The sequence below is a fragment of the Pan paniscus genome, chromosome 1 (assembly GCF_029289425.2).
Source record: "Pan paniscus chromosome 1, NHGRI_mPanPan1-v2.0_pri, whole genome shotgun sequence".
NCBI classification, from domain to species: domain Eukaryota; kingdom Metazoa; phylum Chordata; class Mammalia; order Primates; family Hominidae; genus Pan; species Pan paniscus.
Window position 1 is genome coordinate 159834683 of NC_073249.2, and position 26693 is coordinate 159861375.

The window sequence follows — 26693 nt, forward strand, 5'->3', positions numbered from 1 at the left end:
AATCAAGACACTGTGATATTGGATTAAGAGTAGACAGACCAGTGAAACAGAACAGAGAATCTAGAAATAGAAATATACCATGTGGGCAATCATTTTTTGTCAAAGGTGTGAAAATAGATCAATGAGGAAAAGATAATGTCTTCAACAAATGTTGGTAGAACAGTTTGACATCTGTATGCAAAATAGTGAACCTTGACTATGACCTTGTGGAATATACAAACATTAATCAGGAAGGTGTTATAGGTTAAATTGTGTCCCTCCCCTTCCAGATTCATATATTGAAGTCCTAACCCTTAGTACCTCACAATAAATCTTATTTTGAAATGTGATGATTGAGGTGTAATTAGTTAGGATCAGGTCATACGGGAGTAGGGTGGATCACTAATTCAATATGACTGGTGTTCTTACTAAGAAGGGAAATCAAGGGCCAGCAGGGTGGCTCACACCTATAATCCTAGTGCTTTGGGAGGCCATGGTGGAAGGATCACTTGAGGCCAGAAGTTTGAGACCAACCTGGGCAACAAAGCAAGACCCTGTCTCTACAAAAGAACTTAAAAAATATTAGGCAGGTATGGTGGTGCACACCTATAGTCTTAGCTATTCAGGAGGCTGAGGTGGAAGGATTATTTAAGTCTCGGAGTTCAAGGATGCTGTGAGCCATGATCACACCACTGTACTCCAGACTGGTTGACAAAGCAAGACCTTGCTTAAAAAAATGGTTGGGTGGTGGGGTGGGAAATTAGGACACAGGTATGCATACAGGGAGAACACCATGTGAACATGAAGTTAGACATCAGGATGATATCTCTACAAGCTAAAAAAATACCAAAGATTGCCAACAAACCACTAGAAGCTAGGGGAGAGGCAAGAAAAAGATTCTGTCTCAGTTCTTAGAAGGAGCCAATCCTGTAGACACTTTGATCTTGGACTTCTAGCCTCCAGAACTGTGAGACAACAAATTTCTGCCATTTAAGCTACTCAGTTTTGTGGTGCTTTGTTATGGCAGCTCTAGCAAACTAATGTTAAAAGGTTCGTAGACCTAACTGTAAAAGCTAAAACCATAAAACTAGAAGAAAAGATAGGAGAAGATCTTTGACTTTTGGTTACACCCAGGTTTCACTAAAAAGTTATAAGCAAGAATTATAAAAGACAATATTGGTGTTAGACTACATCAACATTAACATTTTTTGCTCTTCAAAAGACACTATTAAGAAAATGCAAGGTAAGGCCAGGCATGGTGGCTCACGCCTGTAATCCCAGCACTTTGGGAGGCTGAGGTGGGCGGATCACTTGAGGTCTGGAGTTCAGGACCAGCCTGGCCAACATGGCAAAACCCCATCTCTACTAAAAAATACAAAAATTAGCTGGGTGTGGTGGCATGCACCTGTAATCCCAGCTAGTTGGAAGGCTGAGGCAGGAGAATCACTTGAACCCAGGAGGCGGAGGTTGCAGTGAGCCAAGTTCGTGCCACTGCACTCCAGCCTGGGCGACATAGTGAGACTCTGTCTTAAAAAAAAAAAGAAAATGGAAGGTGAGTCACAGACTGGGAAAAAATGTTTGTATTTTATGTATGTGTGTGTATAGCATATGTATGATTAAGGACTTTTATCTAGAATATATTTTTAAAAACTTGTGCAGCTCAATAATAAGACAAACAATGTGAATAAAAATTTGGCAAAAGAGGCCGGGCACCTCTTTTGTACCTCTGTAATCCCAGCACTTTGGGAAGCTAGGGCGGGCGGATCACTTGAAGTCAGGAGTTCGTGACCAGCCTGGCTAACATGGCGAAACCCTGTCTCTACTAAAAATACAAAAATTAGCCGGGTATGGTGGCATGTGCCTGTAATCGCAGCTACCCGGGAGGCGGAGGAAGGAGAATCGCTTGAACCCAGGAGGCAGAGGTTGCAGTGAGCTGAGATCACACCACTATACTCCAGCCTGCGCGACTGGGTGAGACTCTGTCTCAAAAAAAAAAAAAAAAAAAAAATGGCGAAAGATTTAGACAGACATTTCACCAAAGAAGAAATGCTAATGTCAAAGATTAAAAGATACTCAATATTGATAGTCTTTAGGGAAATGCAAATTAAAATGACAAAATATCACTTAACCACTTATTAGAATGGCCTGTAACAGTTCCAAGTGTTGGTGAGAATATAGATCAGTGGGAACTCTCATATAGTGCTGGTGAGAATACACAATTGTGTAGCTACTTTGGAAAACAGCTTGGCAGTTTCTTACGAAGTTAAAGATACACCTAACCAAATGAACCAGCAATCCCATTTTCTAGCTATTTACCCAAGATAAATAAAAACATGTCAATTGGGAGACTTGTAACTGAAGGTTCAAAGGTTCATAATAACTTGTGGAAATAACCCAAATAAGTGTCAATTACCTGGTGTTTGGATAAACAAATTGTGGTATACCCATAAGATAGAATACTAATTGGCAGTAAAAATGAATGAATTACTGATACATACATAGGATGGATGAGTCCTAGGAGCATAATGCCAAGTGAAAGAGAAGAAAGACACTAGAGTATATGCTATACAATTCCACTTGTAGGAAATTGTTGAACAGCGAAGTTATAGTAACAGAAAGCAGATCAGAGGTTGCCAGGGGCTAGAAATGGAGGGGAGATTGACTCAATGGGGAGGAGGGAACTTTGGAAGGAGTTGATTTCTTTATCGTGATTGTAATGGTGGTTACATGATTATACATTTGTGACTACTCATTGATTTGAACACTTAAAATTAATTTATTTTTCATGTATTCTACCTCAACAAAGAACTATAAACAAACTGTCTGTCAAGCACTGTTAGGAATATGATTAGATAAATGTGATGTGGGTCCTCCCTTCAGGGAGTTCATTCTGTAGACATGGTATAGAAAGATTTACAGTTCGAAGAGACAAGGGCTCTAGAGAGGAGTACTGAGGCACAGAGGAAGGAGTACTTGATCAGGAAAGGCCCCACAAGGGAGCCTTGAGTTTTAATTTGATGACTGAACAGGAGTCAGACGAATGTTGAGGGGAAGGACATTCCAGGCAAAGGCATGCAAGTAAGAAAGTGTATGGTATGTTTTATAAGCCACAGAGAGCCTGGTATTGTTGGAGCCCTGGTGCCATGAGATTTATGTGGAAGTAGCAAAAGTTGAAGCTGGACAGGTTAGCAGAGATAAAAGGTGGAATGTTTCTCACATTTGCGTATCAAACTCCTATTGCAAAAACAACTAGGTACTTGAGAATCCATTCCTCTTGGACAAGAGATGAGATGGTCAGTGTACCCTTTCATTTCTCTTTATTCCTTTCCTTTTGGCTTAACACAGACAACAACAACAACACAAAATACCTTGTTTTTAGAATGAACCGTTTTAAAACTAATTCTCCTTGAATAGACCTCAGCTGAATTTGTATAACTAAGGCTGTATTTAAGCTTTCACATGTTACAGGAAGGAAACATGTTTTAATGTTTGAGAAAGCCTTTAGTACTAGCACATTAATAGCCATCTGAAAGAACTGAGATTAGCCAAATGTGGCTTGTGCCTTCAAGGAAATACCAGTTTCTTTGCACCAATAGTGAGAAGTGTAAAATCCCCACATTACATTTTGGATGGGAGAAAATCTTATGAAACTACTTACTAGTTCAACTCTGTATACATGAAATCTTTGAACATCACTCCCTATCCTTGGAGTAATTCAGGGAAACATATACCTCTGTGTGTGTGTGTGTGTGTGTGTGTCTGTGTGTGTCTGTGTTGGAGGCAGACTCGTAGAAGGATTTACATTAAAACGGGATAGCTGATTTTGAAGACCTGGTCTAAAATTTAATGCTTTCTTGTGTGTTGCAGGCTGTGGAGTTTGAAGGCTGGGCTGACACCCTCTTTCTTCTGCAGTTCACCCTCTCCTGTGTGATGGGGTAAGCCTTTGTTACCTTGTTAGCAGACAGTTTTCCTAAAGAAATAGGTTAGAGAAATTTGCATGCCTCTTTTCTCAATATCTTCAGGTCTCCTGAGTGTGTCAGCCTAGGATAATTAAGCCTCCAGATTCAGGTGGTTTCATAGCTCTTGGGAATGTGCTCTTAGGGCTACTGAATTGATACCTTAGAAGGATGAAGAAAAGAAACAATTTACCTGATAACCTGCTGTTTAGTAAGCACCATTATATTTCAACATGCATTATATAGTTTTATCTCTATACTGACCAGTTGACAGATAGAACTTTAGTAAATTGTCTAAATTTGCACAGTTTGTAGGTGGCAGTGGCAGCATTTGAATTTGGGGCAGTTTGACCCCTCTTTACCATGTTTTCTTCCTCATAGGAGAGAATATGTAGAGGTTAAGAGGATACCTGCAAACATGCCTCTTATCCTCATGTCCATATTTCTTTAATGTGTTTTTTTTCCTCAGCCAGTCAGTTTAGTTGCTATTTGTGACTGGATCTGGCACACAGTGAGCAGGTGCTTCAAAATAAAGTTGACCTGATACCTTGGTACTAAGCTCAGAAGCCTCAGTGTAAATCAGAGAGTTCCAACTGCTGCCACTTAGTTGTTAAGTGAACCTGTATCCCCTCTTAAAGTAGTTTTAATTTGGTTTTCTTCAATATTTAAGGATCTCTCTTGTCTTCCTCTGGCCCAGAGGACATGTTGTCCTTATGGAAGGTGCACAACTGCATTTTAGGGTCTGTGAGCTCTGAGCTTTCTGTCTGGCTGGCTTAGGTGTATTAGTAGGAAGCATGATCTATAAAAATAGTCATGATTGTAAGAGATGGTTCAGGGTTTTAATGAGGGCAGCAAAGAAAAACTCTTGGTAAGGAGATGAATGTGTTTCTATTTAGTGAAATTTTAAAAATTCTGAAGCTGCAGTATAAGAAGCAGTGAGGTGGGGAAAATTCATAGCTGGTCAGTGACTAGAATGTGCTGGCTTGGCCAACACTGATTGTTTTTCTTGGCTAGAGATTACTATAAAGTGAGAAACTGGATTTTATACCTCTTTCTTCATTCTAGGTTTATCTTAATGTACGCCACAGTACTCTGCACACAGTATAATTCTGCTCTTACAACTACAATAGTTGGCTGTATTAAGGTAAGTAGAAAAATACTGTTACCTTTTGGTACCTGCATTATTTGAAAATTGTTCCTTTAAGATAAGAGTCTGGTGATGGCCTTAAGACCCAAATCGTTATTTCCTCACATACTGTCTTGGTTTGACAAATTGTGGTGATAGTTTCTGAAATATTCTTTAAGAATGCAGGGAGGGCATAGTCTCTACTTGGAGGCAGCTTAGCTCTGAAGAGCATGGGAAAAGGAAAATGTATTATCTGAATAGAGGAAGGAATAGAATTAGGTCTATTTCTGACAGGGCAGATTAATAGCTTGGTAGTGATAAGCCTGTCCCTTTAACCCCTAATGAGAACTGCTGTGTTCTCTGCCTCACTGAGATCTGGCTGTTTTGTAGGGAAAGGATGCTGGCCAGAAGCTAATTGGGGGGGTTTTCCTATGCCTGAGCCAAACCTTAAATGGCTCACTTTTGAAAGCTGTGTCTGACATTTCCAATGATCTCATTTCCTCCTGATCCATTTTATTTGAGGCAGACTAATTTGTCTTCAGCCAGGAGAGCCAAGTTGACTTGAATATTGAGCTAAAGTTGGTGGCTTGAAGCCTGAGGCCTCTTTCATCTGACTTTGTGATTCTAGTGCTTTATGATTCAAGAGGCCACAGCTTGTCTGAATTCCAAATGAATTAGCCAAGTGGGCCTGCTTCCTTAAAAAGGCAAAACCCAGAGAGGTAGGTCCTTAACGTTTGGGGAAAAGAGGGCCATTACCCTTGTGACTTCCTTTCTGATGCCCCATTACTCAGTAGTGAGGGAAGAGATTTCAGAGGTCAAGTTTTTACTGCTCTGCTGTTTATCTTTGTAGTCTCAATAGAGTGGTGCCCACCTGATCTCATTTTAGAGACTAGATTGGGTTAAAATCCAGAAAGTCTGTGGTTTCAAATCATGAAATTGAACTGTTTGTTGTGAATAGAATTCCAAATTAAGCTGTAACAGGTCAATTTGTGTGAATTCCTTTAGAAAGCTAGAGACAATCTATATGCCAGGGATTGGGCTGGCTGAGACAGTTTTAGGCCCCTCCCCCAAATTAGCTCTAGGTATGTTTTGGTTTTGTAAAGTGAATGCCTCAAGGGCAAAGTGGATGGCTTTCGTCTTCAGCATAAGAGTAGCGAGAATGTGAGAAATAGGCCATGTTTTTAGTTAAGGAGACGGATGATGCAGGAAAGCCTATGTTTAATTTTAATAAGTAAACCTATTTGCCTGGGATTTCTTAGTGTACTTTATCATTATCAACATGGGATACAAATAAAGTCAGTCTTGCTTATATAAGGTTTATACTTTCCTTTTGATATATGTTTCTCCTCACAGTAGTCCAAGAACTCCATGGATTTACTCATTCCAGGGTGATTAATTTTACTTACAAACTCCACAGGGAGGCAAAAACTGAATTGTCTGATTAGTTCACTACTGCTCTTGCTTCATACTGGTGCAGGGTATCACTGTTGAAGGATGGCTTGCACATGCAGACAGATGGGAATCTGCTGATACCCTTGCAGGGTCGAAGTCTCACAGGATACAGTGCAGCTTCTGTCATTAGCGTCCCAGTTATAACCCGTTTAGCTCAGCCATTCCTCCTACAAGAGGCTTTATGCTTCCTTCTGTGCTTGAGAATCCCCTGCAAATCCTTCGGTCAGCATTCCTTTTTCTCTTCAGCATGGTGGGAAAATCACTTAGGATAACTCATTGAAAGTAGGAATTCCAAGGCCTACCCAGATAGACTCAGTCAGAATCTCTAGAGTAAAGCTTAGAAATGTTTACAGGGTTTCCAGGCAATTGTCGGGTATACTAAAGTTTGAGAATTGCAGTCTTAGTTTTGAGCTATCATGACTCTTCTGTGCTTCTTGATAATTTCTTTTTTGAAGACGTTGGTGTCTTTTCTTGATAGCCAGCCTTGCTTAGGATACCCTAATATACACCTACAGGTTTTCCAACTTCTGATTTTGAGCAGCATGGGTTGGATTCTCTGTCACCTTCATTTCTGAAGTTCCTTGGGCAACTTACATAAGTTAATCCACTTCCCTGGATCTCTGTATTCAAATGAGGTCCTGTTATACACTTTCCTAAGTTGCCTGCTAGCCTTGTTTATTGTTACATGATACTTAATTTTTTGTTTTCCCTTCAAATAATAGGAAAATCCTTTCTAAGGCAACCTCCTGTCTTCATCCTTAGGCCTAGAAGAGGCTGACATAATTTTGAAGGTTCTCTCAAAGGGCGTTTTATTAGAAAAATAATTTTGAAGTTTTTGGCCTTTTTCACTGTATCAATTTACTTTATGTCTCATAGGCCTAATCTAGAGGCCTGTGAGAAATAAGTCAGATAAATATATTTTGGGGTAAAATATTTTAATTTCCTTCAGTCCTCACTTTAAAACTTCAAAAAGTTTTATATATTAAAAGCCATTTGGGCCAGAGGTCATCAGAGATAGACAAAGAAGTGAAAAAACAAATTTAGATAAGCAGAAAAGAGTAAATTTAAATGTATTGCCCCATATCTTTTTTAGTCATAGTCCTAAGAATGGATTAAACATTTGTGTCCCATTTTAGAAGGTGGCATTGTGGATACACTAGGCCTCTGTGTATGATGAAGGGAAACAGATCTTTAATAAGAGATGTTTTTGTGGAAACAGAAGAAAAAACCAAGGTTAACGTCTGGAGTAGTGTATAGAGTTTTTTAGAGTCCTTGAGGTATCTTCAGATTGCAGTGGCAATCTGACAGATTTTACTGGATTATAGTTCAAATCAGCATTGAAGTGAACTTTCTGAGTATTCTATACATCAGTAGGCATGAAGGCTGTTTGTATTTAACTTCTGATTTTTCCTGAAGTTTACATTGTCTAGTTTCAGTTTGTAGGGCTTTAAGAAAAGCACAGTTTCAACTTTCAGTGGCTTAAAGTAAAAAATGGAAGAAAAATGTGAAAATGTTAGTTTGGAAACTTGTAGCCAGGAAAGAATTCAGGTTTTAGTCTAAATATTAGAGAAGTAATAACAACAATAACAATTAATGAGGCTAGAATCTAATTTAAACAGATGTGCTATAGCTTTATTTGAAACATAATTTTTTTCCTCTAGTCTCCCATTTTTACCAAAGATAAATCATAGTAGGATTATTTGCAAAATAAATTTTAGTCTTATTGTACTTGACCTGCTTATTTGTATAAAGTGTAATAAGAATAGCAATTGGCCATATAGGCTCTTCTTAGATTAGTTTTATTGGAACTTTTTAATAAGGAATCTTAGATTATTAGACTTTTAAAAGCCTCAAGGCCAGGAGGCTAAGCCAAGGATTTGCCACCAGACTCTAATACCTGTAGCAAATTGGGTGAATCTTTCTCCTTTTGATATCATAAAATAACTCGAGGTCCCTTGGTCTGTCAGAAAGTTACATTTTTTATCACAGGTCAGGAAGCTTATAAAGGAACTGTGTAGGCAAGGGTCTTTTTATTGGCTTTATAAAGTCAACTTTAATTTCTTCAAGTAGTCTGGTCATATCTGCAAATATTTTAGTCAAAGTATTGGTAAAATAACCAGTGTCTCTGTGTCCTGTTACAAAGAAAACAGATGTATATTGAACTTATCTAAATAATTATATTCTGATAAGTTAAGAATATTTATAAATAGTTTTTAAATTTGGAGAAATTAGTTAGAAAGATGTTTTAAATTTGTTCACAAAGTATATTTTACCCAATTGTTGTAAATTATAAATAGTTTAGAAGAAAAAAAAGTTTTTTGACTGGAAAACACAGCATTTTTTTTGAAGTCATAAAAATTAGTCTTTTACTAATGTAATTCCGTGTAATTCTCATATTGTTGGATGTTAGGTTAGCAATCCTCATGAATACATCAGTTTTTTAACTAGAGTACTGAAAGTTTTTACCTAGTCTAATGGTCTGATCAATAAAGTTACCAGAAACCTATATTTACAACTACTTATCAGGGTCTTTTTTATTAATTTCTCCGAAGAAGAAGCAAATTTTGGACTCTACCGATTGTAAACTACATTTCGAGAAGAATCAAAGTAAAGCAGTGATTGTCAATGGAAAACAAAAGTCTTAGAATAGTTAACAATTGACAAGGAAATTTGATTATTTCATTGGCATATACCAATTTAACATAATCATAATTATTACTGATAATATATCTGAAGACATTTCAAATCTTTAGGAATCTCATACAGGTTTAGAACATATATTAATAACACATTTATATAAATATAATGCAGTGAAAGTTAAGCACCATTTTTTTTAATGATTTCCATTTGATTTTAACATACTAGATAAGGTTAATATGTTTCTCTTGGACTTCTAGGGGCCCTATTATCTAAAAAGTTAGTTTGAGGTCAAAAAAACTGAATTTGAAATTTTGATTTGGGGAAATATGTCAGATAACAAAGGTTTAAAACAGGATTGCAGGCCACTAAAAGATAACATTAGTCAACGTGATAATTTAAAGATTTTAAAAAGCAAAACCTTTTACTCTTGGTAGAGACTTATAAGACATAATAAAGATACCATGAGTCATACTGAATCTGTTTTTCCCTCTACCCCCTCTTTTTTGTAATTTATTTAGAAGGTAAATAAAATTTTAAAAATTATTTTTTATCAATAGTACATGAAAATTTTGTTTGAAAGAGAAAACTGCCCAGGCTTCGTGGCTCACGTCTGTAATCCCAGCACTTTGGGAGGCCAAGGCAGGGGGATCACTTGAGGCCAGGAGTTTTAGACCAACCTGGCCAACACAGTGAAACCTGTTTCTACCAAAAATACAAAAATTAGCTGAGCATGGTGGCATGCGCCTGTAGTTCCAGCTGCTTGGGAGGCTGAGGCAGAAGAATTGCTTGAACCCAGGAGGCAGACGTTGCGGTGAGCTGAGATCACGCCACTGCACTCCAGCCTGGGCAACAGAGTGAGATCCTGTCTCAAAAAAAAACAGAAAAAATTAGATTTTATTTTTGTATTAGTGTATTATTAACATTAAAGTTAATTTTTAATAAAGCCTTGTAAATAAATCTATTTAATTTTAATTAGTTTGACCACAAGATTTTTGTACGTTTTTAAATAACCTCTTAAATTTAAACATTTTTAAAATTTTTTATTTTTGTTTTTTTAATTAAAAACTTTTTAAACGTTTATACTAGGCAAAATCTTTTTTTTTTTTTTTACAAAAACACATTTTTATGTGTTTTATAACCTTTTTTACTAAAAACACATTTTCCTTTTTGAATATACTTTGCATATGGAATTGTTTATTTTAATATCTAGCAGTTTTAATTATATATATTAATTATGATAGTATCTCTTAGTAACTCTTACTTCTAGTGAAAAACCTACGAAATAAGTAATTTTAACTATGTGCAGTGCAAGACAAAGAATAGAGCTGTGAACACAATGCCTGGAGGAGTTAATCCTTAGTATGGCCAAGAGACATGGTTGGGCTACGGGGGACAGGGCCTGGGTGTGGTCCCCAGACCTTTTTTGTCTAGACATTAGAATCTAAAGTCTCAAATTTACAGACATCAGCTCACAGATAAATTAAGTAAGCATTAAAAATATTATAGAAGTAACAGTTCTGTGACCTTACAACATTTAGTAGAGACAGTATAAACCTGTCTGATCAATCCAACCAGGCCAAAAAAAAAAAAAAAACTAAAAATTTGAAGATATTTTAATTTTATTTTACTAATAATTTTTAAACTTTTAATTTATTAAGGATTACTAAAAATCACGTGAACTTGAAAATTATTTGGGCCTATTTAATTTGTGAGTACTAACTTATAAGTTAATTTGATATTATGTAGACAGTATATATACACATAGACATGTATATATAAAAATATAGATGGACACAAATAAAGACTTTATAGCTTTGGTTTTTAAATTTTAGCCATAAGACCAGTAAAATTCACTAGTTTAAAAGAACAGTTGGATTTAAACTTTGTATTTGTAAGTGAAAAAGATTAAAGTTTATCTGCCTCACATGGCCCAAGCCCTTATTGTGTTTTAGAGAAAATAGGGTAGTAAATTATATTTTAAAGTGCAGAGAGAGAATTTATATTTTTTAAAAGGAGTTTGAATGTGTTAGTGGAAGATTAAAAATGGATGTCAAGGTAACAGACTTATAGGAACTTACAGGATTTTATAAGGGGACTAATTTTATTTAGAGGGGCATTGTAAAATTTAGTCTGTTTTTTAACTGGATCACTGAGCTCAAGGCAGAGCCCATTAAGCCACAGGGTCAACAAAGTATCTGTAGTTTTTAGGGCCTAATAATTAAAATACGTGGAAAGTAGGCACCGTTGAAAGGCAAAACATATAGAGCTTTACAAATGTAGAATTTTGCTTTTACATTGAATCCCACATCCCCAGAAAGAAAAATGCCATGAAACCAGGTTATGCAATGCTTGTATAGTGTACTTTGATACAGACATTTTAAAAAGTATTTAAACTACATCTTTTAAATCTAAACTCACAAAGAAACAAGTAGTCTCTTGTAGTAATAATCGTTTACTGTAAACAGCTGTTACCAGTCACCTCTAAAACTGTAGCTCTTACTGTGGTGATGACTCACCACTCATCTCACACACACACACAAGTCACGTTTCTCCTACAGTACAAGAAAGAGGTAGATGGCACCTTTTTTTGTGTTTCTTAAGGAATCTGAATCATTAGAAGTCCCCTCTAGATTCTTTTATGTTGTACCAAAGACAGCAAAGAGGAGGAAGGAGGAGTAGGAAGAAATAAGAGTAAATGGGAGAAAAATATATATTTTTTGAGACAGGGTCTCACTCTGTTGCCCAGGCTTTAGTGGCACAATCATGGCTCACTGCAGCCTTGACCTCCCGGGCTCAATTGATCCCCCCATCTTAGCCTCCTGAGTAACTGGGACTACAGACACCTGCGACCATGACTGGCCAACTTCTATTTTATTTTATTTTTTATAGAAACAGGGTTTTGCCATGTTGCCCAGGCTAGTCTTGAACTCCTGGGCTCAAGTGATTTGCTCACCTCTGCTTCCCAAAGTGCTGGGATTACAGGTGTGAGCCTCTGTGCCTGGCCCAATTTCTAAGAAAGGAAGTAAAATTTAAGAGTCTAATTTTAAAAACATAATTTTAAAAGAGTTTTAGTCTACTGAAAAAAAATTTAAGAACAGGATATATGTATATATATCCTGGATATATGTTCTTAAATTATATATGCATGTATAATTTGAATATCAGTTTTTAATTAAGCTGACTTTTAACCACAGAGCTCTTTTTAAAAAATCTTTTAAAATCTATTGTCAGATTTTAGCTGGGGGAACAAACAGATGATATTTTTGCCTTTTGAATTTTTTTTATTGAAGATACCTTCACAAGTGAAACTAGTAAGACTTAACCAAAGTTATGACTTAACTAAGGATGCACCTGGCATCTCTAAAGAGGTGAATGGGTACCCCAAAAAGTCAAAGTCACATGAATATTGAGCCAAAAGGGGCTGATTCTCTGACCAGGAATTGAACCCAGGCTATGGTGGTGAAAGTGTACAACTTGAATTACCAGCCATAAGGTACAGCAGCCTTTATTGTGAATCCCACAGGGGATCTAAAGCAGGGAGTGTGAGCTTACAAAGGATTTTAACTTTGTTTTAGGTCAGATTTTTGCTCTTTTAATTTTGTCAAGAGAAAAATTTTTAAGACTAACCATGACACTATTATGTGTCTTCTAAAAAAAATGTGACCTTCTCATCAATTGTTTAGAATAAGAAATCTCTTAATTTTTTTTTTTTTTTAATTTAGGAGTCTAAAGGATCCATCTTTTGGCTGTTGAATTTTTAATGGTGTACTTATTTTAATAGTGACTCAATCTAATAGTCTCTTTATGGAAAACCTAGGATGTAACTTTTTAGGTTTAGAAATGTGTTCTTGGAGAGGGCATAGAAGAGCCTTCCCGAAGTTCCCATGCCCCTGCCCAAAAAATGTATTGCCAGGAATAGGCTCAGATAGTGAAAGATTCTAATTATCATAGATGGTCTCCAGTAACCCACAGATATGTGGGGTACCACCAGTCACAGACCTGTTAATCTGTGACAATAGGTAGGCCCTCATGGGACTGGCCTTTTTTAGTACTAACCAGGCAACAAAGGTTGAGATGACAAAAACCCTTGTAGATGAGACTTTTTATGACAGACTGTCCTAAGAGCTTGACACATTTGGAACAAAGTCTTGGGTTTCTAGCCATTTTTAGACTGGCCACCTGACGTGACTCAAAAATCATGCCCCCAGATGGCAGAGACCAAGAGAGAGTGCTTCCACTTGATCAGAAGTCAAACTTTCAAGGGCACAAAATGACAAGAGAACCTCAAGCAGTACCCTAATTTTTATGACAGAGCAACACAGAAAGACAAAGATAAAGGAAAAGACTATTTTGGGGAAGAAAGGAATCAAACAATTTGAATATTCATGCCACAGAGAACCAAAAGCTATAACCAAGACTTGTCACACAAATCTTTTTCTCCCATTAATCAAGATTTGGGCTCTGTGGCTGTATGGGTGGGTGTGGTGGCTGAACTCCTATAATCCCAGCACATCGGGAGGCTGAGGCGGGTGGATTGCCTGAGCTCAGGAGCTCAAGACCAGCCTGGGCAACATGGTGAAACTTCATTGCTACCAAAAATATAAAAAATTAGCCAGGCATGGTGGTGCACACCTGTGGTCCCAGCTGCTTGGGAGGCTGAGGTGGGAGGATTGCTTGAGCCTAGGAGGCAGAGATTGCAGTGAGCTGAGATTGTGCCACTGCACTCCAACTTAAGAGACAGAGTGAGACCTGGTGGCAAAAAATGAAAAAGATTTTGGAGAGGAAAAAGGAACTGATTGTTTTTTTACCATCCACTTGACCAGATTCCACAGGGAGAAAGAGGTCTGGAGCCTGGCTGGTAAGAAATTTTTATCCTTATGCTGGCTGGTGAAGTCCTGGATTATCTTTGCTGCAGCTTCCAAAAGAGCAGAACAGCTTTGGTGACCCTGCTTACTGCATCAGAACTGTAGGGATGGAGGGAAAATTTGCTTAAAAATCAGCTCACAAAAGACAGACTAGTAAAAGAAAAGGTATCTAATTTATTGATGTGTACATGGAGAATATTGCAGAGTGACTACCTAAACCCCCAGTGGAGTGTAGAAGCTTATATACTATCTTGAAGTTACAGAAAAAATGGGGGCTTAGATTGGGCAAAATAGGTTATGGGAGGGAGAGAAGAGGAGGCTTGGCTAGCTAAAGTGGTCTTGTTATACAGATGAAACCTCACAGGTAGCAGCCCTTGGAGAGAATAGATGATAAATGCTTTTTTAGACCTTGAAAGGTGTTAGACTCTCAGTTAGTGTTTCCTAGATCTGGACAAGGGGAGGCCTGGCTACAGTCAGTGTAGATTTTTCTACAAATGTAAATTTCCCTCACAAAAGACAGCTTTGCAGAGCTACTTCTTTTTGCTGGCTTTCTGACAGCTATCTTAATTACTGTATGTTAAAGAAATATATTTGGGGGTAAAATTTTTTGATTTCCTGCAACCCCAAATCTGAAATCCAAAATGCTTGCTCCAAAATCTAAAACTCTTTGAATGCCAACATGATATTCAAGGGAAATAATCATTGAGGCATTTGGATTTTTGAATTTGAGATATTCAACTGGTAAGTGTAATGGAAATATTACAAAATCTGAAATCTGAAATATTTCAGGTCCCAAGTATTTGGGACCTGATAAAGGATATTCAGCCTCTAGTTTAAATTTTAGAAACTTATTTTTTGTTTTTATGGTCTTAGGATAATTAAAAGGGAGCCAGAAGATGTTTGCACCTGGGAGTGTCAGAAGTGATTTTAGGTATAATATCTTGAGATGACTTCCCATGTGTTTTCTTAAGAGACCAAGGAAGATTCCTCTAAAAACAGTCATTGTATTGGTAAAGTCCCCACCATTCCCTTTTTTCCATTTTAGAAGAAGAGGCAAAGATATTTTAGGTTCTGGGGGTGCATGTGCAGGTTTGTTACGTGGGTAAATTGTGTGTCACTGAGGCCTGGTGTACAAACGATCCTGTCACCTAGGTAGTGAGCATAGTACTCAACAGGTAGTCTTCCAACTCACACCCCCCTTTTACCCTCCCACCTCAAGCAGCCCTCAGTGTCTATTGCTCCCATCTTTGTATCCATGTATACTCGGTGTTTAGCTCCCACTTTCAAGTGAGCGCAGGTGGTGTTTGGTTTTCTGTTCCTGCGTTGGTTTGCTTAGGATAATGGCCTCCTGCTGCATCCGTGTTGCTGCAAAGGACATGATTTCTTTCTTTTTTATGGCTGCATTGTATTCCATGATGTATATGTACCACATTTTCTTAATCCAGTCCATCATTAATGGGCATCTTGGTTGATTGCATGTCTTTGCTATTGGGAATCATGCTGCAGTGAACATAAGAGTACATGTGTCTCTTTGGTAGAACAATTTATTTTCCTTTGGGGATATAACCCAGTAGTGGGATTGCTGGGTCAAATGGTAGTTCTGTTTTAAGTTCTTTGATAAATGTCCACACTGCTTTCCACAGTGGCTGAACTAAATTTACATTCCCCCCAACAGTGTATAAATAAGCATTCCTTTTTCTCCCCAACCTCGCCAACATCTGTTGCTTTTTGACATTTTAATAATAGACATTCTGACTGGTATGAGATGGTATCACATTGTGGTTTTGATTTGTATTTCTCCGATGATTGGTGATGAGCCTTTTTTCCTATATTTGTTTGCTGCATGTATGTTTTCTTTTGAGAAATATCTGTTCATGTCCTTTTCCCATCTTTTAATGGGGTTGTGTTTGTTGAATTAGGTTGCTTATCAATTCTGGATATTAGACCTTTGTCCAGTGCATAGTTTGTGAATATTTTCTCCCATTCTGTTGGTAGTATTCTTCAGTATTGGCAAAAGCATTTATCTTCTGGAGAAATCGATTGGGAAGAGGCTAATGTCACTGATTCCTTAATAGTGTTCTTCCTTATACTATTATTAGGGTTGGTGCGTTTTCATTGTTTGTCTTTTGTTTATTTGTTTTTGTATTTTAAGGACAGATATTTGGATGAGTTTTATATATATTTAAGAAGCTCAGTTAAACCTATGTAACAGTATATTACTATTTTTATTTTTAGAATATATTAATAACTTATATTGGAATGGTCTTTGGTGGAGATTATATTTTCACGTGGACAAACTTCATTGGTTTAAATATCAGGTAAGTAAAAATATTTAATTAAATTGCAAAATCGGAATTGGATATTCAAATAGTGTCACGATAAGGTTAGGCTATTAAATTAATGGAACATTTATTTATTATTAAACATATGTGGAGTGCCTTCTATGTGCTACATATTTAATGTCTCTACATAATGCTTTTTAAGAAGCAGGGAGAGGTCGGGCCTAGTGGCTTATACCTATAATCCCAACACTTTGGGAGGCTGAGGTGGACAGATTGCTTGAGCCCAGGAGTTTGAGACTAGTCTGGGCAATATTGTGAAACCCCGTCTCTACAAAAAAAATGACAAAATTACCTGGGCGTGGTGGTGGACATTAGGACTGTTGTTCCCTGGCCACGGGGTTGCTATATTGAAAGCATTTTCAGTGTATATTTTTGGAATGGATATCTCATTGTCGGGGGCTAATGAATATGTCCATGACTGTAGGTTTAGGAGAAGTAGACTGTGTTTGCCTTGCTTTTGAAGATCAAAAGTGGATCAGAGCAGATAAAGTAGATTTAGTGGATTCAATAGATTTGGAAGCAGTTCGGCACATTCCAGTCAGATTTGCAGTATTCTAACAAGGCCCCTGTCTCAGGAACTGTAACTTTGTCTTTTTCTTCTGGTGTCTCCCAGCTGTGTCTGCCACAGAGGTCTCTGTGAGTTAAGAGTTGGTAGTGCCACTTTGGGAGGCTGAGGTGGGCAGATCACAAGGTCAAGAGATCGAGACCACCCTGGCCAACATGGTGATACCCCGTCTCTACTAAAAATACAAAAATTAGCTGGATGTGGTTGGCAGGCACCTGTAGTCCCAGCTACTCAGGAGGCTGAGGCAGGAGAATCGCTTGAACCCAGGAGGCGGAGGTTGCAGTGATCCGAGATTGCGCCGCTGCACTCCAGCCTGGCAACAGAGTGAGACTCCGTCCCAACAAAATAAAACAGTTGGTAGTGCTGTTGTTTGAAGATTAGACAGATGGAAAATTGCTTGAAAATTTTTTAAAAGGCATAAACTTAGGCTTGCATAATGACTGTACCTTATTTTCAATATGCATGTTTTAACTTTTTAAAAGAAAAATCTTGTTGACCAGTACTAATACCAGGGGTTCTACTTTTAAAAAATGAATATTTAGGATGATCTAATGTATTAACACCAATTTCATAGTACTAGAAGGTATCAACTTTAATGTGAATATTTATGGGGCCAATAGATTAGTTAAAGGGTCTCTGTTTGAAGTAGTAGAAGATCCTGATTTAGAATCATTTGGTAGTGTTGTATAAAAAGTCAGATATAACCCCTCTCCCCTTCAGATCTGGGCTTTTCCTCATTTTCCCTTTCCCTTCCTTCTAGTTTTCCCCTTCCCCAAAGCTGCTAGAGAGCAAATTATAGTTCCTTTCCAAAGTGTTTACTCATCACTGCGTAACACATAGTATGCTCGTTGATGAATATTCAGTTCTCTTCAGGTGGTTCATGAATTGCCCTTTCCGAAAATCTATATTTGATAATGATCGAGTCAGTAATAAAGATGAAATTAAAAATATTTTATTGTTGCCTCAAGTTACAACCATGTGGCAATAGTGTGCCCCCTCTTTCATAATGTTACATCTCCTTGCTCTATGGTCTGAATGTTTGTGTTCCCCCAGTTTGTTGAACTCTCAACTCCCAAAGTCATGGTATTAGGAGGTAGGGCTTTGGGAGGTGATTAGGTCATGGAATTGGCATCCTCATGAATGAGATTAGTGCCCTTATGTAAGAGATCCCAGAGCATGATGAGAAGATACTGTCTGTGAACCAGAAAGAGAGCCCTCTCTAGACATTGAACCTGCCTTGATCTTAGACTCCCCAGCCTCTAGGACTGTGAGAAATAAATTTCTGTTGTTTATAAGCCACCATTTATGGTATTTTGTTATAGCAACCCAAATGGAGTAAGACGTGTATAATTATAGTACCTTACCTTTTGTCAGCAGTACATCTCCCCTCTGGTTCTGAGTGTCAGGGCTGACAGGGAAGGCAGGGGAGAAGAGAATGAAGAGAAGATTATCCGTGTAATCTCATTTAATCCTCAGACAAGCTTAGATAGATAACATTATTCTTATTTGATGAATACAGAAATGGATTAATTAATTTGCCCAGGGTCACATAGCTAGTGTAGATTGAACATCTATGATCCAAAATGCTCCAAAATCTGGAATTTTTGAATGATAACAGGATGATCAAAGGAAATGCTCTTTGGAACATTTCAGATTTGAGATTTGGATGCTTGACTGGTAAGTATAATGCAGATATTCCAAAATTTGAAATTGGAAACCCTTCTGGTCCCAAGCATTTTAGATAAGAGATACTCAACCTATAGTACATTCAGGATTTGAACAAAGACCTAACTGTAGAGTCAGTGTTTTTTCAATACACTGACTATGCTGGGAATATAGGGTCTGGAATTATCATTAGGGCTAAGCCTGGAATAAATTACAGGACATTCTTTGTCTTCTTCTATCCTGTGCTTCCCCAGTATTCCTATCCAGTTTAAATAGGGTTAATATGAACATCAAAGATCATCTTAACAGGAAAAATAAGAAAGCATTTTTATTTTTTAGGTTGTTGTGGGAAGGGGAAGCTAGAGGAAGGTGGGATGAAAGAAAGGAGAGGTAGCCCTTCTACTTTGTTTTGGGGTGGGTTTGGAGGCAAAGGGAAATTGACTGTCATGTGGGTGGGTATACATGTGAACCTTAAAGAACTTTTAGCTTCAGTCAAAAAAGACTTCAGTAAGCCATCTTCTTGGGTCCAGACCAGCTACCAGGGAAGTAATCTACTTGAGGGACTAGAAAAACCAGAAAAAGTTTCTAGGAGAGTCATATCAAATTCCAGAAAAAATTAAATGGGAAAAAGCTGCTAGATGAAGGAAAAGATGAAGCTCTATGAACATTGGCATAAGAATTGGGTTCATGCTAGGTGTGGTGGCTCACACCTGTAATCCTAGCTCTTAGGGAGGTAGAGGCGGGAGGATAGCTTGAGCCCAGGAGTTCATGACCTGCCTGGGCAATACAGCGAGACCCCATTTTCCACAGAAAGGGGGGAAAAAAGACAAAAAAAAGTGTAATAATTGGGTTCATGAGGCCCCCTTTCCTCAAGTGGGGTGATAGGGGATACTCAGTTCAGCGGTTACTTATTGTGTTGCTAAAAAGTGTCAGGCCAATTGCAAGAGACTCTGTACAGCTAAAAGAATTAAGGCCATGGGAAATTAACAAGATGATAAGGACAAAGCGAGGATGGATAACTAGTATTCAGTGGCGCAAGGGTCATAAGGGAGGCAGCAGTTGGAGTGGAGAAAGACTGACCTAGGTTGTATTCTGGTCCATCATTAGGATGCTTTGTGACCCTGAGCAATTTATCTTATGACTCTGGGACTTTCCTCATCTATAAAATGGACACCTTGGAGGGATATTGTACCTTTCAGGAATATTGCAAAAACAGGAAATGTATGTAAAAAGCTTGACAAGTAGACTTTAATAATTTGATTGCTCTTAAGTGCTGTGAGGTGCAGATGAGGAAAAGGAAGAATCTGGTTGGGAAGGTTAAATTGGAAAAGGCTTTATTTTGGGTTGATTGGAGTCTCAGAGAATGGCTAGTATTATGCGAGCGTGTGCAGTAAAGAACAAGCGCCAGTGCCTGATCCTGCTTTCTTCCTAGTGGGAACAAGAGCTAGGCGTCTCTCACCCTTCTGCAGCCGGTCTGGGGCTGATGTCAGAGCCCAGAGGAGAACAGAACTAATTTCAAATAAGCAGCAAGTTCATGAGTCAAGTGGTTAGGCAGAAGATGAGGGCCAAAACCAGGGCAGAAGAATTGGAGCCCAGGTCAGGCATCCACCTGGCTGGAATCCGAGGGAGTCCTGGGTGGCAGTCTCAGTGGAAGAGCCAGGGAGGACAGGGCAGGGGTGGTCGGATCTGTGAGCTCCTCCAGACTACTTTCCACTTAGTGAATCGGGTAGGAGGCTGTGTATCCTAGGTGAGTTTGAGGTCCCCACAGAGAATGGACCAAGTAATCATTGTCACCAAAGAGGGATCCTTCCTGCTGGTAGGTGCAATGGATAAGTGAGGAGTACCAGCAACCACCTGTCATAGGCTGACGGCCCAGATGATAAGTTCCCCACTGTGAACTTGCTTTTAGTCAGAGAAAAATCAGCTCTGTGAATCTCCTAGGGTCTGCATATTTAACTAATTTGGGATGTTTCCTATTAATGCCTATTTTCGAAATGCAAAAAAATACAAGTAAAAATTTACCTGTAATGTCAGTATCCAGCTGTAACCACTGTTAATATTCTTGGTGTGTTCCTTACAGACTTTTGTCTATTCCAGTGCATATTGATATACATACTCATGTTCATTTAAATAAAATGGGATTAGACAATGCTTGATGTTTTATGATATATTTTCTCATAAAAATTTAAGCTGTCTTACAAAATTTAATGTGTCAATGCCTGTTTTTATTTTACACCATTTTAATGGATGCATAGTACTTCATTGTATGAATTTCCCCACTGTGAAACTTTACCCTTCATCTAATTTTTTGGTGTAAGTTTTTTTACCGAGTAGAGTGTTTACACTAAAACCCTCCCTTCCTCCATCTCTGATAGTGGCTTTCTGTTTTGCAGCATTGCTGGGAGCCTGGTGTATTCCTATATCACTTTCACTGAAGAGCAGCTGAGCAAACAGTCAGAGGCTAATAACAAGCTGGACATTAAGGGGAAAGGAGCAGTGTGACTAGAGGATTGCTTCATCTGATACGTAGGCCTAAGTTTTTAATCAACTCAGAACACTGGCAGTTCCTACACAGACACTGAGGTGTCTTGATTATGGAGGAAATAACCATTCCTTTGCACCTGTACAATCTGAGGATTGATTGCTGCCTTTTAAAATTTTATGAAGAGAGAAACTTATAATTGACTCTATTTTAAATACGTTGTTTGAATTAATTTATATCAGACTGGAAAAGGTACTGGGCTTTTTTAATTTATTTTTCTTCTATGCCGACAGTGAAACATCAGTGTTTTGAAAGTATTTTATTTCATAATTTGATATCCAGGTGTCCCTGAGAGCTGCATATGTAATGTTTGCCAACTGGAGCTTCATCATTCAAATTGTTGCTGCATCTGGAGGCAGTTTAGCCTTTCCTCTGCTGGAAATGCAGACGAATATGTGTAATTTCTCTTCTTTGAATCTTATTTCTTATGATTGCATTGTCTTCATCATATCATCATTCCATTTGCCAAGGAAAACAACTTTGGCACTATAAAAATATGTGGGGCTTTGAAGTGTATTGCTATCTATGTTGGCTTCCCTGACTTTCATAGGATGAGCAGAGTGCATTCCTTGAAAACATGTTCTTTTTTTGTTGTGTAGAATGAGGATAATGAAGGGGGTGAGAAAGTAGGCCTTTTACTAATTTTTCATCTATTTGATTTATTGATTCAACTAAAATGTTTTAAGTATATGTGCCAGGCATTGTGCTAAATGCTGGGGATACAGAGATGTTTGCAGAGGTAGTTGAAACATCTCACTCCTGTCATAGTGACTCAGGTAAGGTTGAGAATTTAGCTCTGTTAATCCATTCAGAAGATGTCACTAGGAGTAAGTTGTTTCAGCACTCAAAAGCCGCAAATCTGTAAATTGGATTAAAAACACCTGCCCTACCTACCTGGCAATAGTGTGAATCCAAATGCTGCAATGTGAGATGAGGTACAAGTAAAGATCTGTGTTTTGTAAACCAGTGCAGCTCAGCATTGACTCCCTCTCTAAGTGAAAATTGCAGACAGGCAAGTCTGTTTTCCCTTGCCTCCTTCCTTTGGGTTTGGTTGCTCTTTGGATGAATATGATGAGGTCTCACATTTCTGAATTTATTGGTTTGAGGGGAAAGGCTGGTTAGACGTCTTTGTATTGTCAATGGTTGGTTTTTCTCTGGCAGTGTCAGTGTTAGAGCTATCATCTTCCTTCTTAAATGGCATGAGCAATGAGCAAACTTCCCTCCTTTCAACATTCTCACCTACATCATGTGCCCCTTGGCTCACCTACTGAGCTTGCCAACTTCTCTCAAAACCAGTGCTGCATTTTGGGAGAGCAGCTGTGAATGGGCACTGCCTAAATTGCCTCTTGGGGTAATCTGGAGGGTGGAGGTGTTAACTCAAACATAATCCTATGACTTGACCCAGAGATATCCATTGACTTTGAGGATTAGTGTGTTTGCTCAGGCCAGTTGTACAGCCAGTGTGCAAGAGATTTGGTACCTTTGCACTAATGCACACACCAGTGTCTATTTCATTGGGTTTGGAATCCACTGAACTCTGTTGACCTAAACAGTTAGGGTTTTGATTTTTTTTGATATGCAAATTTATATTGAGATCATTTTCATATTCCTGTCTTTCTCTTTTGGTTTGTGTTTACTAAAGCTTGGCTGGTGGTGCTGTGTCCCTAGAATTATCCCTGCAACCAACTCCCAAGTTACAAGCTTCATTAAGAGCCTTAGACTCACTTTTTTCTAGCATCTTCTGACCTGAGAAAATTCCACTGGGAGTAAAGGATAGTATCTTGTGTCATATGGGTCTTACTCTCCCCATTTTACCAATGAGAAAACAAAACTCAGAGAAAGATGACTTGCTAATACATCAAACCCATGTCCTTTTTATTGAACTATGCTGCCATTTAATTAACTGCCCTTCCCCTCTGAGGGAGTAAGGAAACAGATCCTGAGTTCACTTGAGCACTTTCAAAAAAGCAAGCAGTTGATTGAATTTGGTGTCAGAGAGGAGCATACTTTGCAAATTAGGAAGAGTGACAGGTTACCCTGTCCTGGAACCCTTATCCCACTTCCAGGCTGACTTTAGTTGATAATGCACTTCTGGCTGTAAATGTTGCCAACACTTCCTGGTTTTGCTTAGGTACAGTGAAAGGGCATAGTGAGAGCTATTTTTAGTGATTCTGTTCCTTCTGTCAGCAACATGAAGGAGGGATGTTTGAATAATTTTTGTTGTAGAATATTTCTTCATGAAAGGCTTTTGGGTGTCTTTAACAGGTGTTGGGCTAGAGCCCCACCACGAGTTGAACTGCCTCTTGGGGGTCAGGTTCCCTAGGAGATCTGTCACCTCTTCAGGAGTATTTGAGAACATTGTGTAGTTACAGCTTCACTAAATGCACGTGACAGGCTTCTGTGCCTTGGGAGCCCTGGCTTATGCTGAAACTTCTGGCTGACCAGAGCAGTACAGCAACTTCTGCCCTGTCTGTGTTCTGCTTCCTGGATGCATCCTTCAGCCACTAACCAGCATTGCAAGATGGAGCAGGGTGAACAAGCTGGAGACTGAATAGTCTTTTGGAGTTTGTGTTTTGATTATTGCAGGCGTGTTATAATATACTAGTGATTTACCTGGTACTGTGGCACCTCCCAGAAAGTCTGGTTTTTGCCCCATGTTTGATATTTACTAGGCAGAAATTCTTTGTCCTGTTAACTGCCTCCTGGGAGAAAAAGAGGCAATACAGAGTTAAATCCTTAATTTGCCCACTGAGACAGATGAGCTGTGGTATTCCAAAAGACAAATTCTATGACTAGTGGCTCCTATTCAATGTAAGTGAGACCCTCTTTGGCCAATCTGCTTCTAGTCAAGGCTAAATGGATTGGAATAACCCTAGTTGGCCAGGCTACACATTGCCAACATGTCCCGTTGAGTTTTAATTGCCTCATGTGGCTGTGGACTTTATGAGTCAATCATTTGTAGGCTCCAGTTTGCACCTAGTTTTTTTTTTAAAAAGTGCATTTACACGCTTTTGGTAGTCCTGTTTTACCAAGAATCCATGGAGGGTTTTGGTCAGTACAGCTGGTGCAGGATCCTCACAGAGAAACAGTGGAGTTTCACATTGAATTGGTTTGAAATGGCACCCCAGGACTTTGGGCCTGCCTTACTTGATAGCCTCGTTCAGTGAGCAAAGATTTAGTGAGCAGCTGTTGTATGCCAAGTATTTTGCTAAGCTCTGGAAAAAAGATAAACAAGACATGGTTCTTGCTTTCAAGGAGTGTGTAATTCTTTAGCCAGATATGGAAACCTGGACCCTGAGTGGGAGAAAGGAGACAGATGAAAGGAGTCCGTGATTTTGTAACCAAGAGCTGCCTGCATGGTTATGAGTATCACTGATTTTAGGGACGCCCCACAGAGCTAAAGCATTTTTTTAATCTGAGAGGACTTTTGTAACTCATATTAGTTAATCTTCTAGCTCTGAGATAGCAACACAGCTCTTAGAATTCTGTAAGTAGCTTGAGGCCTCCTCCTCTACTGTACATGTTCTTGCTTTCCCAAAATTGTAAGTTTGGTTTTTCCTATGAACAAGACTGTAATTGATTTTTCTCTCCCTGAGGAAAAAAGTTCGGAATAAATGAGACATGGATATGAAACTACTTAGCACAATGCCTGGTACATATTAGGCCCTCAGCAAATGTGGCTACCGTGTCATTATTTCATGGTGAGACTCAAGGCAAAACAAGATTCTTAATTTATGCTCCTTAAATGCTAGAGGCTTGGGCAATATGGTCTGTCCTGAAAAACAGGACCCTGTGTCTCATTGCCTCTAGAATCCTTAGGTAGCAGTTTCTGTTCACTGTCTTTTCTTTTTTAAAAATATCTGCTGGACACAATTATGGCCATTACATGATGCAGGTGATTCTACCTATTTTTAAAAAAGAACAAAATGCTTTTATATTGTGACGGTACATTTTAATAAAGGAAAATTATTTTCTTCCCCCTACTCCCCCTCCTTTTTTTTAAAAAAAAAAAAAAAAAAAAAGAAGGTCTTGCTCTGTCGCCAGCCAGGCTGGAGTGTAATGGCGTAATCATAGCAGCTCACCACAGTCTCAAACTCCTAGGCTCAAGTGATCCTCCTGCCTTAGCCTGCTAAGTAGCTACGACTATAGGCATGTGCCATTACGCCTGGCTCGTTTCTTCCTTTTTTTTTTTTTTTTTTTTTTTTTTCTGGTAAAGACAGGGTCTCACTCTGTTGCCAGACTGGTCTCAAACTCCTGGCCTCAAGTAACCCTTCTGTCTCAGCCTCCCAAAGTGCTGGGATTACAGGTGTGTGCCACATGTCCGGCCAGGAAAATTATTTTCTATCTTAAAGAAAGATAGTTACATTTTAGAATGTCAATTCAGTTAAATCTTTCTCAGTTTTTACCTTTAGATGGCTCCTGGAAAGGCCAGCGTTCCTTTTCCCCTCTCTGAATTGAAAGCACTTGACCCCATGCTGCCCCTGCTTCCAGGCCTGTCTCAGTTGTCATATATTGTGAGTCCCTGGCACCATTACTGTTTTCTAAGCCAGTCTTCTAGGTCTTACTTTCAGGATGCTGCTTCATGGTATGAGGATATAGTTTACAGTGTTGTAGTTTTTTTTTTTAAAGCTTTGTTCTTTGAAAATACTTTTTAAAAAGAAATCTACTGGTTAGATTTATTGTCTCACAAAAATGTTTTTAGAGATTTTTTTTTCACAAATGTTTTCTTTCTCATGCTGATGATCAACTGATTTTTGTCTACAGGTGTTAGCTTCTCACAGTATTTTTTCATTTTAGAGTCTATTTACCAAATGATCATTTTTAGTGTTAAAAGGTACTGAGGAATTGAGGTATGTAAATCAGGTGACATAAACATGAAAATTATGTGCCTAAATATTTTTGTAATGGTGTAAAATAAATACTTTTTCCTGAAAACAAGTATTAAAATTCCTTTGTAACTGCATACAGAGACTAATCCAGAGCCAGAAGTCTGCTCATATTTTAGAGGTTGGCATCCTGTTAGTTGATTGAGACTCCGTATGTAGAAAATACTGTTTTATATACAAATGCTTTTATGAATAGTATGTATGACTGAATATCCAGTGTCTTGTGGCATACTTGTGGTAAATTAGAAGGAAAGAAGTGCTAATCTTTCTGTTTTCAGGGTATTTCAACTGCATTATCAGGTTTCCAAGCTCCTGAGTAGCTTTACTCATCAAGTAGAGGCATTTTGGTACAAGCAGACTCAGCAGAGGTGGAAGCACATTAAGGTGTGTCAGAGGGAGAAGCATATTAAACCTTTTTTAAAGAAAAAGATTGTGGTAAAATACACATAAAATATACCATCTTAGACATTTTTAAGCATACAGTTTAGTAGTGTTACATATATTCACATTGTTGTTCAACCAATCTCCAGAACATTTCCTTGCAAAATTAAAACTCCATACCCATTAAACAGAAACTCACCATTTTCCCCTCACCTCAGTCATCGATAACCACCATTCTTTATGTTTCTATGAATTTGACTACTCTAGGTATTTTATATAAGTGGAATCGTACCA

The 26693-nt window shown here is 38.4% G+C and overlaps 1 protein-coding gene across 4 annotated transcripts in view; it reads left to right on the top strand.

The window, feature by feature from the left end:
- The window catches only part of SLC35D1 (solute carrier family 35 member D1), a 55058-nt gene extending 28987 nt beyond the window's left edge, over window positions 1–26071 (top strand). Inside the window, exons 9-13 of one of the 4 annotated variants that reach the window (XR_008626640.2) lie at window positions 3847–3914; window positions 5001–5079; window positions 16254–16336; window positions 20984–21324; window positions 21415–26071. Coding sequence is in view for 2 of the 4 variants with exons in the window: in XM_003806953.4 (XP_003807001.1) it covers window positions 3847–3914; window positions 5001–5079; window positions 16254–16336; window positions 20984–21092 (339 nt within the window). In the remaining 2 variants the exon portion in view is untranslated. Of the gene's footprint in view, window positions 1–3846; window positions 3915–5000; window positions 5080–13976; window positions 14184–16253; window positions 16337–16973; window positions 20957–20983 lie in introns of those variants that run through there. The other 3 variants (XR_010110917.1, XM_003806953.4, XM_063600495.1) reach the window with 3 other exon arrangements.
- The last annotated feature ends 622 nt before the right edge of the window (window positions 26072–26693 follow it).